This window comes from Capricornis sumatraensis, chromosome 6, assembly GCF_032405125.1.
Source record: "Capricornis sumatraensis isolate serow.1 chromosome 6, serow.2, whole genome shotgun sequence".
Classification (NCBI taxonomy): domain Eukaryota; kingdom Metazoa; phylum Chordata; class Mammalia; order Artiodactyla; family Bovidae; genus Capricornis; species Capricornis sumatraensis.
The window spans coordinates 85,562,769-85,578,710 of record NC_091074.1 but is presented as its reverse complement, the minus strand read 5'-3'; the positions used below and the strand labels follow the sequence as shown (position 1 = coordinate 85,578,710).

Below are 15,942 nucleotides of genomic sequence, written 5' to 3'. Positions count from 1 at the left end.
AGCTAGTGGAGGTGATGGAATTCCAGTTGAGCTCTTTCAAATCCTACAAGATGATGCTGTGAAAGTACTGCACTCAATATGCCAGCATTTTTTGAAAACTCAACAGTAGCCACAGGACTGAAAAAGGTCAGTTTTCATTCCAATCCCAAAGAAAGGCAATGCCAAAGAATGCTCAAACTACTGCACAACTGCACTGATCTCACACGCTAGCAAAGTAATGCTCAAAATTCTCTAAGCCAGGCTTCAACAGTACATGAACCGTGAACTTCCAGATGTTCAAGCTGGATTTAGAAAAGGCAGAGGAACCAGAGATCAAATTGCCAACATCTTTTGGATCATTGAAAAAGCAAGAGAGTTCCAGAAAATCATGTACTTCTGCTTTATTGACTATACCAAAGCCTTTGACTGTGTAGATCACAACAAACTGGAAAATTCTTCAAAAGATGGGACTACCAGACCACCTGACCTGCCTCCTGAGAAATCTGTATGCAGGTCAAGAAGCAACAGTGAGAACTGGACATGGAACAACAGACTGGTTCCAAATCAGGAAAGGAGTATGTCAAGGCTGTATTATTATTGTCACCCTGCTTATTTAACTTGTATGCAGAGTACATCATGCAAAATGCTGGGCTGGAAGAAGCACAAGCTGGAATCAAGACTGCCTGGAGAATTATCAATAACCTTAGATATGCAGATGATACCACACTTTTGGCAGAAAGCAAAGACGAACTAAAGAGCCTCTTGATGAAAGTGAAAGAGGAGAGTGAAAAAGTTTGCTTAAAGCTCAACATTCATAAAACTAAGATCATGGCATCTGGTCCCATCACTTCATGGCAAATAGATGTGGAAACAATGGAAACAGTGACTTTATTTTGGGGGGCTCCAAAATCACTGCAGATGGTGGCTGCAGCCATGAAATTAAAAGACTGCTTTCTCCTTGAAAGAAGAGTTATGACCTACCTAAACAGCATATTAAAGAGCAGAGACATTACTTTACCAATAAAGCTCTGTCTAGTCAAAGCTATGGTTTTTCCTGTAGTCATGTATGGATGTGAGGGTTGAACTATAAAGAAAGCTGAGCACTGAAGAATTGATGCTTTTGAACTATGTATTGGAGAAGACTCTTGAGAGTCCCTTGGACTGCAAAGAGATCCAACCAGTCCATCCTAAAGGAAATCAGTCCTGAATATTCATTGGAAGGACTGATGCTGATGCTGAAACTCCAATACTTTGGCCACCTGATGCAAAGAACTGACTCACTGGAAAAGACCCTGATGCTGGGAAGGATTGAAGGCGAGAGGAGAAGGGGACAACAGAGGATGAGATGGTTGGATGGCATCACTGACTCTAGGGACTTGAGTTTGAGCAGGCTCCGGTATTGGTGATGACAAAGAAGCCTGGTGTGCTGCAGTCCATGGGGTCACAAAGAGTTGGACGCAACTGAGTGAGTGACCTGATGTTCCCTCTATGCCTACTTTCTGGAGAGTTTTTTTTTTTTATCATAAATCGGTGTTGAATTTTATTAAAAGTTTTTCTGCATCTATTGAGAAGATCATATGGTTTTTATTCTTCAGTTTGTTGACATATTTATATCACACTAATTGACTTGTAGATACTGAAAAATCTTTGCATCCCTGGGATAAATCTCACTTGACCATGTGTATGATCCTTTTAATGTATTGATAGATTCAGATTGCTGATATTTTGTCAAAGACTTTTGTGTCCATGTTCATCAATCATATTGACCTTTGCAATTTTCTCTGCATGTTCTCTTTGATTTGGGTGTCAGGGTATAGTGGCCTTAGAGATAGTGGCCTTCCTCTAAAATGTTTTTGGAATGTTTCAGAAAGACAGGTGTTAACTCTTCAAGTGTTCAACAGAATTCACCTGTGAAACCAAATGGTTCTGGACTTGTGGGAGTTTTAAAATCACAGTTTCAATTTTAGTACTTATAATTGGTCTGTTTATATTTTCTATTTTTTCTTGATTCAGTCTTGGGAAGATTGTAACTTTCTAAGATCCGATCCATTCTTCCAAGTTGTCCATTTTATTGGCATATAGTTGCTTGTAGTAGTCTTGCTTGTAGTAGTCTCCTGATCCTTTGTATTTCTGTAGTGTCCTTTTTTATTTTATTGATTTGAGCCCTCTCCCTTTCTCTTGATGAATCTGGCTAAAGATTTATCAATTTAAAAAAAACAGCTTTTAGTTTCATTGATCTTTTTCTATTAGTCTCTATGTTTGCTATGATATTTATGATTTCTTCCCTTCTGCTAATTTGTAGTTTTGTTTCTTTCCCTAGTTGCTTTGGGTATAAGATTAGGTTGCTTTTTGACACGTTTCTTGTTTCCTGAAGTAAGACTGTTATTATAAACTTCCCTCTTATAACTAATTTTGTTGCTCCCCAAAGGTTTTGGATCATGGTGCTTTTGTTTTCATTTGTCTCTAGGTATTTATTTATTTCTCTTTGATTTCTTCAGTGATCCACTGCTTCTTTTAGAGCATATTGTTTAGCCTCCACATGTTTATATGTTTCAGTTTTTTTACTTGTAGGTGACTTCTAGTTTCATTGCATTTTGCTCAGAAAAGATGCTTGATATGATTTGAGTTTTTTAAAATTTACCAAGGCTCACCTTGTGGCCCAGCATGTAGTCAATCCTGGATAATGTTCCACGTGCACTTGAGAAGAATGTGATTTCTGCTACTTTTGAATGGAGTGCTCTATAAATATCAATTAAGATAATCTGTTCTAATGTGTCATTTAAGGCCTGTGTTTCCTTATTGATTTTCTGGATGATTTGTCCATTGATGAGAATGGGGTGTAAAAAGTTAACCACCTGTAAAAGAATGAAACTAGAGCACTTTCTAACACCGCAGACAAAAAAACTCAAAATGGATTAAAGATCTAAATATAAGACCAGAAACTATAAAACTCCTAGAGGAAAACATAGGCAGAACACTCTTTGACATAAATTACAGCAAGATCCTCTATGATCCACCTCCCAGAGTAATGGAAATAAAAGCAAAAATAAACAAATGGCACCTAATTAAACTTAAAAGCTTTTGCACAACAAAGGAAACTATAAGCAAGGTGAAAAGACACCCTTCTGAATGGGAGAAAATAATAGCAAACGAAGCAACTGACAAAGAATTAATCTCAAAAATATACAAGCAGCTCAAGTCCAGAAAAATAAACGACCCAATCAAAAAATAGGCCAAAGAACTAAACAGGCATTTCTCCAAAGAAGACATACAGATGGCTAACAAACACATGGAAAGATGCTCAACATCACTCATTATCAGGGAAATGCAAATCAAAACCACAATGAGGGACCATCTCACACTGACCAGAATGGCTGCTATCCAAAAGTCTACAAACAATAAATGCTGGAGAGGGTGTGGAGAAAAGGGAACCCTCTTACACTGTTGGTGGGAATGCAAACTAGTACAGCCACTATGGAGAACAGTGTGGAGATTCCTTTAAAAACTGGAAATAGAACTGCCATATGACCCAACAATCCCACTGCTGGGCATAGACACCGAGGAAACCAGAATTGAAAGAGACACATGTACCCCAATGTTCATCGCAGCACTGTTTACAATAGCTAGGACAAGGAAGCAACCTAGATGTCCATCAGCAGACGAATGGATAAGAAAGCTGTGGTAGATATACACAATGGAATGTTACTCAGCTATTACAAAAATGCATTTGAATCAGTTCTAATGAGGTGGATGAAACTGGAGCCTATTATACAGAGTGAAGTAAGCCAGAAAGAAAAACACCAATACAGTATACTGATGCATATATATGGAATTTAGAAAGATGGTAATGATGAGCCTATATTCAAGACAGCAAAAGAGACACAGATGTAAACAATAGACTTTTGAACTCTGTGGGAGAAGGCAAGGGTGGGATGATTTGAGAGAATAGCATTGAAACATGCATATTACCATATGTGGAATAGATCACTAGTCCAAGTTCAATGCATGAAACAGGGCACTCAAAGCTGGTGCACTGGGACAACCCTGAGAGATGGATGGGGAGGGAGGTGGGAGGGGGGTTCAGGATGAGGGACACATGTACACCCATGGCTGATTCATGTCAGTGTATGGCAAAAACCAGTACAATATTGTAAAGTAATTAGCCTCTAATTAAAATAATTGTTTTAAAAAGTCCCTCACTCTTACTGTGTTACTGTCAATTTCTCCTTTTATAGTTGTCAGTATTTGCCTTATATTCAGGTGCTCCTATGCTGGGTGCATATATATTTACAATTGTTGTATATTCTTCTTAGATTCATCCCTTGATCACTATATAGTGTCCTTCTTTGTCTCTTGTAACAATCTTTAAAGTCTATTTTTTCTGATATGAGTATTGCTACTCCAGCTTTCTTTTGATTTCCATTTGCATGGGATACACCTTTTTCTATCCCCTCAGTCTGTGTGTGTCCCCAGATCTCAAGTGCATCTCTTATAGACAACATAAATATGGGTCTTATTTTTGTGTCCCTTCAGTCAGTCTGTGTCTTTTGATTGGGGCATTTAATCTATTTACATTTAAGGTAATTAGCAATATATATATTCTTATTGCCATTTTCTTAATTGTTTTGGATTTGTTTTGTTTAGGTCTTTTTCTTGCCTTCCACTCTTGTTGTCTTGTGATTTGATTTCTAACTTTAGTGTTGTGTTGGGTTCCTTTTTCTTTTTTGTGTGTTTGTAACTATCATGGATTTTTGGTTTGTGGTTACCATGAGGTTTTGATATAGCATTTTCTATGTAAACAATATTAAGTTGTTGGTCTTAATTTTATATGAATTTCTATATCCTGCATTTGTACTCTCTTCTCATAATTGCCAGTTTTGATATCACATTTTTGTGCAGATGATTTCTTGCCTCCACTCATAAACATGAGTTTCACTGGTGAGCTTTTCCATTAGTAATTTTCCTGTTTCTCATAGTGGCCTTTCCTTTTCACTTAGAGAAGTTCCTTTAGCATTTGCTGCACAACTGGTCTAGTGGTGTTGAATTCTTTTTGTTTTTGCTAGCTTTGGATTTCTCTGCTGAATCTGAATGAGAGCCTTGCTGGGTAGAGTATTCTTGGTTGTAGGTTCTTCCCTTTCTTCACTGTAAATATATCATGCCACTCTCACGACCTGCAGGGCTTCTGCAAAGAAATCATCTGATAACCTTATGGGAATTCCCCTGTATGTTATGTTACTTTTCCCTTGTTGTTTCAATATATTTTTCTTTAATTTTTGTCAGATTGATTACTGTGTATCTTAGCATGTCCTTCCTTGCATTTATCCTACATGGGACTCTCTGTGCTTCCTGGACTTGGGTGACTATTTCCTTTCCATTGTTAGGGAAGTTTTCAGCTCTTATCTATTCCGATATTTAGTGTTGTCTCAGAAGTCTCTCAGACTGTCTTCATTTCTTTTTTTTCTTTATCCTTTGTCCTGCCACAGTGATTTCCACCATCCTGTCTTCCAGCTCACTTACCTGTTCTTCTGCCTCAGTTGTTCTGCTATTGACTCCTTCCAGTGTATTTTTCATTTCAGTTATTGTACTGTTTATCTCTTTGTTTTTTAGCTCTTCTAGGTCTTTGTTAAACATTTCTTTCATCTCCTTGATCTGTACCTCCATTCTTTTTTGTAATCTTAGATCATCTTTGCTATCATCACTTTGAATTCTTTTTCAGATGGATTGCCTCTCTCCACTTCACTTAGTTGTTGTTCTGCGGTTTTGTCTTGTTCCTTCAACTGGGACATATTCTTCTACAGTCTCATTTTGTCTAACTTTATGTGATTGAAATTTCCATTATGCAAGCTGCAGAACTGTAGCTCTTGCTTCTGCTTTCTGCACTCTGGTGGATGAGGCTAAGAGGTTTTTGCAGGCTTTATGATGTGTGGGCTCCTTTCCACTATTGGGTGGAGCTGTGTCTTGTCTCTCTGGTGAGCAGGGCCATGCTCAGGAAGATTTTCAGCAGGCTGCTGATTCGTGGGGCTGTGTTCCCATCCTGTTGTTGTTTGGCCTGAGGCATCCTAGCACTGGATCCTCCAAGCTGTTGAATGGGGCTGGGTCTTGGGGTGGGGAGTGGCTGTGTCTCACTGTGGGGACAAAGATAGTGGCACGTCTGGGAAATACTCGTTGGTTGTGAGCCCTCCTAAAGGCCACCATTTCCACTCCCCACCTCTGCAGGAGACCCCCTAATACTAGTAGTTGAGTCTGGCTCAGTCTCTTATGAGGTCTCTGCTATTTTCCCTGGGTACCTGTGTACACGGGATTTTTGTAAGCCCTCCAAGAATGAAGTTTTTGTTTGCCCCAGTCCTTTGGCATCCCCATTGGCCTTCAAATCCAGATTCTCTAAAGGAATTCTCCTGCTGCTGCGGGAACCCCAGGCTGGGAAGCTTAACATGAGGCTCAGGACTTTCACTTCTGTGGGAGTATTATTTCTGTAGTCAAATTATTTTCCAGTTTGTGGGCCACTCATGTGGCAGGTATGGAATTTGATTATACTGTGACTGCACTCCTCCTAGTGTCTCATTGCCTCTTTGTTTTCAGATGTAGGGTATATTTTTTGGTATGCTCCAACATTTTTTGTGTTTTCTCCATGGTTGTTCAGAAGTTAGTTGTGATTTGGGTGTTTCTGTTAAGAGGTGAGCTCTGTCCTTCTATTCTTCCATCTTGTTGGTCAGGTTCTTGTTAGGTTTTGATTTATGTAATTGGGTGTACCAGTGGTGGGCACATAAATATTTACAACTATTGTATCTTCTTAATATATTGACTACTTTATCATTACCTTCTTGGTCTATCCCTACCATTTTTAGGTTACAGTCTACTTTGTCTGATATAAGTATTGCTACTCCTGCTTTTTTTGGTTGCCATTTCCTTGAAATATCTATCTTTTTCCATCCCTTTTCTCTCAGTCTATGTGTCTTTATGGCTAAAGTGAGTCTCTTGTAAACAGTATATCATTGGGTCTTATTTTTTAATTCGCCATTGTAGATCTTTCGATTGGATAATGCAATCCACTTATCTGTACAAAAAAGATCTTCACGACCCGGATAATCACGATGGTGTGATCACTCACCTAGAGCCAGACATCCTGGAATGTGAAGTCAAGTGGGCCATAGAAAGCATCACTACGAACAAAGCTAGTGGAGGTGATGGCATTCCAGTTGAGCTATTTCAAATCCTGAAAGATGATGCTGTGAAAGTGCTGCACTCAATATGCCAGCAAATTTGGAAAACTCAGCAGTGGCCACAGGACTGGAAAAGGTCAGTTTTCATTCCAATCTCAAAGAAAGGCAATGCCAAAGAATGCTCAAACTACCACACAATTGCACTCATCTCACATGCTAGTAAAGTAATGCTCAAAATTCTCCAAGCCAGGCTTCAGCAATATGTGAACCGTGAACTCCCTGATATTCAAGCTGGATTTAGAAAAGGCAGAGGAACCAGAGATCAAATTGCCAACATCCTCTGGATCATGGAAAAAGCAAGAGAGTTCCAGAAAAACATCTATTTCTGCTTTATTGACTATGCCGAAGCCTTTGACTGTGTAGATCACAATAAACTGTGGAAAATTCTGAAAGAGATGGGAATACCAGACCAGCTGACCTGCCTCTTGAGAAACCTGTATGCAGGTCAGGAAGCAACAGGTAGAACTGGACATGGAACAGACTGGTTCCAAATAGGAAAAGGAGTACATCAAGGCTGTATATTGTCACCCTGCTTATTTAACTTATATGCAGAGTCCATCATGAGAAACGCTGGACTAGAAGAAACACAAGCTGGAATCAAGATTGCTGGGAGAAATATCAATAACCTCAGATATGCAGATGACACCACCATTATTGCAGAAAGTGAAGAGGAACTAAAAAGCCTCTTGATGAAGTGAAAGAGGAGAGTGAGAGAGCTGGTTTAAAGCTCAACATTTAGAAAATGAAGATCATGGCATCTGGTCCCATCACTTCATGGCAAATAGATGGGGAAACAGTGGAAACAGTGTCAGACTTTATTTTGGGGGGCTCCAAAATCACTGCAGATGGTGACTGCACCCATGAAATTAAAAGACGCTTACTCCTTGGAAAAAAAGTTATGATCAACCTAGATAGCACATTCAAAAGCAGAGACATTACTTTGACAACTAAGGTCCGTCTAGTCAAGGCTCTGGTTTTTCCAGTGGTCATGTATGGATGTGACAGTTGGACTGTGAAGAAGGCTGAGCGCCGAAGAATTGATGCTTTTGAACTGTGGTGTTGGAGAAGACTCTTGAGAGTCCCTTGGACTGCAAGGAGATCCATTCTGAAGGAGATCATTCCTGGGTGTTCTTTGGAAGGAATGATGCTAAAGCTGAAACTCCAGTACTTTGGCCTCCTCATGCGAAGAGTTGACTCATTGGAAAAGACTCTGATGCTGGGAGGGACTGAGGGCAGGAGGAGAAGGGGATGACAGAGGATGAGATAGCTGAATGGCATCACTGACTCGATGGACATGAATCTGAGTGAACTCTGGGAGTTGGTGATGGACAGGGAGGCCTGGCGTGCTGCGATTCATGGGGTTGCAAAGAGTCGGACACGACTGAGCGACTGAACTGAACCGATTGTGAAAATGGGAGACTTACTATTGCCATTTTGTTAACTTATTGCCTGGCTGTTTTGTAAATTCATTGTTCCTTATTTCTTACCCTGCTATCTTCTTCTTATCTTGATGTTTTGTGGTATAAGTATGCTTTGACTTCTTTATCATGTTCCCTTGTAATTACTGCAGGTTTTCCCCTGTGTGGTTACTGTGAAGCTTACATAAAAATATCTTAAAATTGTAACACTCTAGTTTAAGCTAAAAACTTCAATATAGTTCCCAAGCTTCACACTTTTACTTCTCCTCTTCCTCACATTTTAGCTTACTGACTTTACAGTTTGCTTATTTTTATATTGTATAACTAATAAAAGATTATTATGGTTATTTTTACATTTGTTTAAGTTGTAAACTGTAAGTGAATTATGCACCAGCATTACCATATTACACAATCTAACTTGGACTATGTTTCTACCATTACCAGTGAGTTTTACACTGCCATCTTATTTTTTATGATGGTAATTAGCATCCTGTTACCTCCACTCAACAGACTCCCGTTAGCATTTCTTGTAAAGCATATCTAATGGTGATGAATTCCCTCAATTTTTGTTTGGGAAAGCTTCTGAAGAACAGCTTCACCAGGAGTAGTATGTTTGGTTCAATTTCTTTTAATATTTTGAATATGTCAGCCCATTCTCTTCTGGCCTGAAAAGTTTCTGTTGAAAAATCTGCATCTTTTGGGAGCTCCCTTGTATTATTGTTTTTCTCTTGTTGGTTTTAAAGTTCTTTTTCTTCGACTCTTGACAATTTAATTGTAATATGTGTCAGTGTACTACTTTTCAGTTCAACCTTTTTAGGATTCCTTTGGTCTCTTGTATCTTGAGGTCTCCTTCTCTTCCCATGTTTGGGAAGTCTTCAACCATTAGTGCTTTAAATATATTTTCTGTCCTTTTCCTCTTCCCTTTCTGGAATTCCTGTAATATGAATACTGTTTCTTTTCATTGTGTCCCGTAAGTCCTATAGGCTGGCTTCACTTTCATTCTTTTTTCTAGTTGCTTCTCTGATAGAATAATTTCAAATGGCCTATCTTCTGGGTCACTGATTCTTTTGAAAATCTCTATTGATTTCAGTTATTTTTCAGCTGTAGGATCTCTGGTTTTTTTAATGTTTTCTGTTTCTTTGTTGAACTTCTCATTTTGTTCATTCATTGCTTTCCCAATTTTGTTTAAGTGTTGTGTATTCTTGTAATTCACAAAACTTCTTTAAGAGCATTATTCTGAATTATTTGTTCACAGATCTCCATTTCTTTAGGGCTGTTAGTGCCTTTTTATTTTCCTTTAGTGTTGTCATATTTACCTGATTTTTCATGATCCTTGATTCCTTACATTGATATATGTGCATCTGAGTAAGTGACCTCTTCTCCTGGACTTTACAGATTCACTTTGGATTCATTAGTCAGCTCAGTTTGGGTTTCTGGTATCTTCTGGTAACATCCTTGGGCAAATGAGAGCTGCTATTAGTGTCTATTATGGTGCTAGGCAACTGTTAAAGCTCTGAGGCTGTCTATGGCGGGGGTGGGGGACGGCCGGTGGGGATTGCCACTGGCTGATAACAGTTGGATAGAATTGCTGGCTTGGTTGCATGCCCAAGTGAGGCTGTACTATTGGTTCTGTTGTTGTCTGGATTCTCTGATCAGGACTAGGGACTAAATTCAGTAGTAAATGGGCTATGGATTAACTCCCCTACCCTGGTAGGGCAGCAGAATGGGACCCAGGGCCTATATGACTCATTGTTTGGGGAATGTTGCAAGCAGGGCTGCTAGATAGGCTACACAGGTTTCTGTGCCCTGGTAAGGCTCCCTTGTCAGATGGACTAAAGGCTATATTCAGCAATGAATGGGTTAAGAATTAGTTTCCCTGACTAAGCTAATTTAGGCATAGTGGTAAAAGTAGCTCCAAGGCCACCAAGGCTGTCATCATCAGTCAAGCTGACCCAGGCCCTAAGTTCTACAGCAAACTTGCTTTGCTCTAAAAGTAATGAGATTTGCCTACCTATTTCTCAGCTCCATTGTTGCTGGGTAATGTAGCTTCCAGGTATTCTTACCAGCCTTCCTGTCAGATGGAGCTAATAACTCAGCTCCTCCCTGGGCTGGACTGGGAGGGCCCATTTTAGGTAACTTCCAAATTTCCCCAAACAGGCTTTCTCCTTGGAAGGGGCTGGGATCTAGAATCCACAGTGGGTGGAGCTATGACTCAGTTCTTTTGCCTGGATGTGAATAGACCAGACCCCAGGGCTCTCCTAACTCTCCTCTGAGGACTGAAATCAGGCAGTCCTGCACCCTACTGAGTTCCCTGGTCAGATGCATCACCAACTTGGTTCTGCAGATGAGCAAAGCCACTGGTTGGGACTAGTACTTGGCTCTGCAGGTATGAATTTGGTCGGCCAAGATCTGAGTGCTAACTGTTGGAAGTCCCTTCCTGCCCCCTTCTCCCTCATAGATTCCTAGTGGTTGAGCCCTACTGAGTCCCCAGTGATACCAGGGGATTAAATCCACAATAAGGGCTCCTATAAAGGGACCCACAATGCCGGGGAAGTAGCTGGATGTAACCCCAAGCTCTCTTGTCCCACTGGGGCGATCTCTCAGTTGGGATGATGTGCCTGCTTTGGGAAGAGGCAATGTGGTCAATACAGCTGTTCCTCTTACCCTTCGAATGTGGGCTATCTTGGTCTCTGGTGCAGGAGGGTACTTCAGCCTTACTTCCATGTTTTAAGATTTTCTCCATTGGTGTCTCATTCATGAGTGGTTGTTAGTTGCTGTTCTTGTGAGGTGGAGTGAAGTTCAGTTCAGGAGTGAAGTTAGGAACAACCAGTGTTGGCATCTTGGTGACGTAATTTCCTGCACATCTTGGAGAGAGGGAAATCCTGAAATGTACCCATTAAAAGCAGGCTTGCATATGTCCGTGCTCAATAGCTCAGTTGTTAACCCCATGGAACCTGCCTGCCAGGCTCCTCTGTCCATGCAATTTTCCAGGCAAAAATACTAGAGTGGGTTGCCATTTCCTCCTCCAGGGAATCTTCCCAACCCAGGACTGAACCCACACCTCATGTTATCTCCTGCACTGGCAAGCAGATTCTTTACCACTGCACCACCTGGGAAGCCCAAAAGCAGGCTTACAGTTACCTAATGTACTTGGCTCCCAACTTGGTATTATACTGTAGATCCATCTTGGGAACATTTCTTTGATTGTTCCTTCCCCACTAAGAACCCAGTACTCAAAATCAGAAGAGCTGGCCTTAGGCCTGAAAGTAGGTAACAGGATTTCCCATCTATAAAACAAAAGGTTGAGAAATACCTCTCCCCCAATAAATTTTAAGAAATAACATTCATTCCCTTTGACCAAGTAATTTTCCTTGCAGACATCCATCAAATGAACTGAAACAAAAGAGGAGAAATGTAAACAAGAGGCTGTATATGTAATGATAGCTCACGGAATTTTTTTTCACTACTGCAAAGCAGTCTAAATGTTTTGTTGTTCAGTCATGTCCAACTCTTTGCGACCCCATGGATTGCAGCACACCAGGCTTCCCTGTCCTTCACCATGTCCTGGAGCTTGCTCAAACTCATGTCCATTGAGTTGGCAATGCCATCCAACCATCTCATCCTCTATCATCCCCTTTTCTTCCTGCCTTCAATTTTTCCCAGCATCAGGGTCTTTTCCAATGAGCCAGCTCTTCACATCAGGTACCCAGAGTACTGGAGCTTCAGCTTCAGCATCAGTCCTTCCAATGAATATTCAGGATTGGTTTCCTTTAGGAAGGACTGGTTTGAGCTCCTTGCATACCAAGGGACTCTCAAGAGTCTTCTCCAACATCACATTTCAAAAGCATCAATTCTTCAGCAGTCAGCTTTCTTTATGGCCCAGATCTCACACCCATACATGACTACTGGAAAAAGCATAGCTTTGGCTTGATGGACATTTGTTGGCAAAGCTTTTTAATATGCTGTCTAGGTTTGTCATAGCTTTTCTTCCAAGAACAAGCATCTTTTAATTTCATGGCTGCAATCACCATCTGCAGTGATTTGGGAGCCCAAAAAAATAAAGTCAGCCACTGTTTCCACTGTTGCCCCATCTATTTGTCATGAAGTGATGGGACTGGATGCCATGATCTTTGTTTTCTGAATGTTGAGTTTTAAGCCAGCTTTTTCACTCTCCTCTTTCACCTTCATCAAGAGGCTCTTTAGTTTCTCTTCACTTTCTGCCATAAGGGTGGTATCATCTGCATATCTGACGTTACTGATATTTCTCCTGGCAATCTTGATTGTAACTAATATTACTGAGCAACTATTAATAGTTAACTATTAATATTAACTTATTAATCATATTCAGTTCAGTTCAGTCACTCAGTTGTGTCTGATTCTTTGCAACCCCATGAATTGCAGCACGCCAGGCCTCCCTGTTCATCACCAACTCCTGGAGTTCATTCAAACTCACATCCATCGAGTCGGTGATGCCATCCAGCCATCTCACCCTCTGTCGTCCCCTTCTCCTCCTGCCCCCAATCCCTCCCAGCATCAGAGTCTTTTCCAATGAGTCAACTCTTCACATGAGGTGGCCAAAGTACTGGAGTTTCAGCTTTAGCATCATTCCTTCCAAAGAACACCCAGGACTGATATCCTTTAGAATGGACTGGTTGGATCTCCTTGCAGTCCAAGGGACTCTCAAGAGTCTTCTCCAACACCACAGTTAAAAAGCAACAATTCTTCGGCACTCAGCTTTCTTCACAGTCCAACGCTCACATCCATACGTGACTACTGGGAAAACCATAGCCTTGACTAGATGGACCTTTGTTGGCAAAGTAATGTCACTGCTTTTCAATATGCTATCTAGATTGGTCATAACTTTCCTTCCAAGGAGTAAGCGTCTTTTAATTTCATGGCTGAAATCACCATCTGCAGTGATTTTGGAGCCCAAAAAAATAAAGTCTGACACTGTTTTCACTGTTTCCCCATCCATTTCCCATGGAGTGATGGGACTGGATACCATGATCTTCGTTTTCTGAATGTTGAGCTTTAAGCCAACTTTTTCACTCTCCTCTTTCACTTTCATCAAGAGGCTTTTTAGTTCCTCTTCACTTTCTGCCATAAGGGTGGTGTCATCTGCATATCTCAGGTTATTGATTAATCATATTAAGCAACTATTATTGTATTAACTAAACAGAATATTTGGCAACCATGACAAATATCAGTAGGAGTTTATGTCAACATAGAAAATGTCTAAAGGAGCAAGATGTAAATTTGTTCATACAAATATGATTGCAATTACATGAAATGAGAAACCACAAAATTGTGCCAAAAATGAAGACAAAAAAAATACATAATAAAAGATGCTATTCGATAGTAGACTGTCTAATTTTACTACAATACTGTACTGAATGACAGTATTGACTTCCAAAAGACAATACTCAAAATTATAATAGTGATTTCTTGTCATTTTGTTCTTGCAAACGTGACCAAAATTGGAGGCTTTTCAGACTATAATTGCACATATAAATTTTGTAAATATTGCCAACCATTTGAGGCATTTTAGTTATTTTTGGTTTAACATGTTGACCTTAAGAATTTATAGTATAGGATCTATTCCTAAAATGACTTTGTTAAAAGTCAGGATTCTACAGAACAATTTCTGGATTCCCTCTCATTCAGTAATTAGTTTGGGTTTGTTTCCATTACATATCTTTGTGGAAAAAGAAAACCTGAAATTTAAAATTAAGAAAAATATGTCTCTTTACAGGTGTTCCATTGCCCAAAGAAGATATTTCTGCCCCCTTGATCTCCAGCTCACCAGTGAAGGAATCCCACGAGTATGAAGAGCCATCAAGTGAAGAGGAAGATAAAATTAAAGAAGAACCCTTGACAATCTCTGAACTGGCATACAACCCAAGTGCCAGCCTACTCCCTACCCCGGTTGATGATGATGAGATTGACATGCTCTTTGACTGTCCATCTAGGCTGGAGTTGGAAAGAGAAGACACAGATTCATTCGAGGAACTGGAAGCAGATGAAAATGCCTTTTTAATGGCAGAAGAAGAGGAGATGAAGGAGGCTCGCCAAGCTTTGTCATGGAGCTATGACATTCTGAGTGGCACTATTCGGGTGAACCCACTGGTCAAGAGTTTTTCCCGGCTCCTTGTGGTGGGCCTGGGCCTGCTGCTCTTTGTATTTCCCCTGCTCCTCCTCCTTTTGGAGTCAGGTATTGATCTCTCCTTCTTATGTGAAATCCGCCAGACGCCAGAGTTTGAGCAGTTTCACTATGAATACTACTGTCCTCTCAAGGAGTGGGTGGCTGGCAAAGTCAACCTCATACTTTACATGTTGGGTTGCTCATAAAGCTCATTTCTCATATGACTAAGGGCTATATTCAATACTAGTGATTTGGTTTTTTTTTTTTTTCCAGCAAATGCCTGGTTCTGAATGGTCATGGGACCATCAATAGGTATTCTTACTCATAACTGATTATTCAGAGCTTTAAGTTAGCTTTCCATAATTCACTGCAAGTAAGTTTAAATCAAACACAGTTATTTTAGTTATAGGTCAGGAAGGTGACCTCTAAATAACCAAAAACATGTTTATTTTTTATTATATACATACTCTTTATCTATTATAATACATTGAGCTGAATTAGACTCTTTTTTTTTAAATAGCACCATTATAAGCTATAAGGTTCAGAATCAGAGTTTTAGTAAAAACCCAAGGGAAAGTTTTTTGAATATAATCCTTAGTGAGAACGATGTCCTCTAACCAATGCCTATACAACTAAATTTATGCTGGGCTTTTGTTTTTGTTTTTTTAAAAATATTTTTATGTGTTCAAAATATTTTGGTAAATTTTTAGCAAAAAAAAAAAAAGGAGCTTCCTGGAGTTATTTAAGTGTACAGATTGTAAGACTAATGCACAAAGGATATGTCAGGAATTTTTAATGTCTTGGCACTGGTTTGTTTTTTAAAATATTTTTGGCTGAACAATCACATAATTGTTATTATCTGCATATGAGATAGAAAAATAGGTAGAAAAACACTGTAGAAAATAAGCTCCTGAAACGGATGATGGAACTGGAGGAAGTAGAAATGGAGAGCATCAAGAGGACACAGGGTGGTCCATTTTCAAAATATTTGGACAAGATGACTTGTTACTTTCATTTGCATTCTGTCCATATATGTTAGCTGAGGCAATGGAATGTTTTTAAAAGAAAGGAAAATTTTTAAAGGAAAATAGTTAAAGGAGATGCTAGTTAATTGTGTATTATTGTACATTAACCCAAGAGTGGAAGCAAATGGGAATTGGAAAAATGGCAAGTAGCCAAATGA

The 15,942-nt window shown here is 39.7% G+C and overlaps 1 protein-coding gene across 2 annotated transcripts in view; it reads left to right on the top strand.

Annotated features, from left to right (window-relative positions):
• The window catches only part of FRMD3 (FERM domain containing 3), a 339,467-nt gene extending 324,502 nt beyond the window's left edge, over nt 1–14,965 (top strand). For both annotated transcript variants that reach the window (XM_068974120.1, XM_068974121.1), the window contains one exon: nt 14,370–14,965. In XM_068974120.1, the coding sequence (XP_068830221.1) occupies nt 14,370–14,965 (596 nt within the window). The remainder of the gene's footprint in view (nt 1–14,369) is intronic.
• Nucleotides 14,966–15,942: the final 977 nt, after the last annotated feature.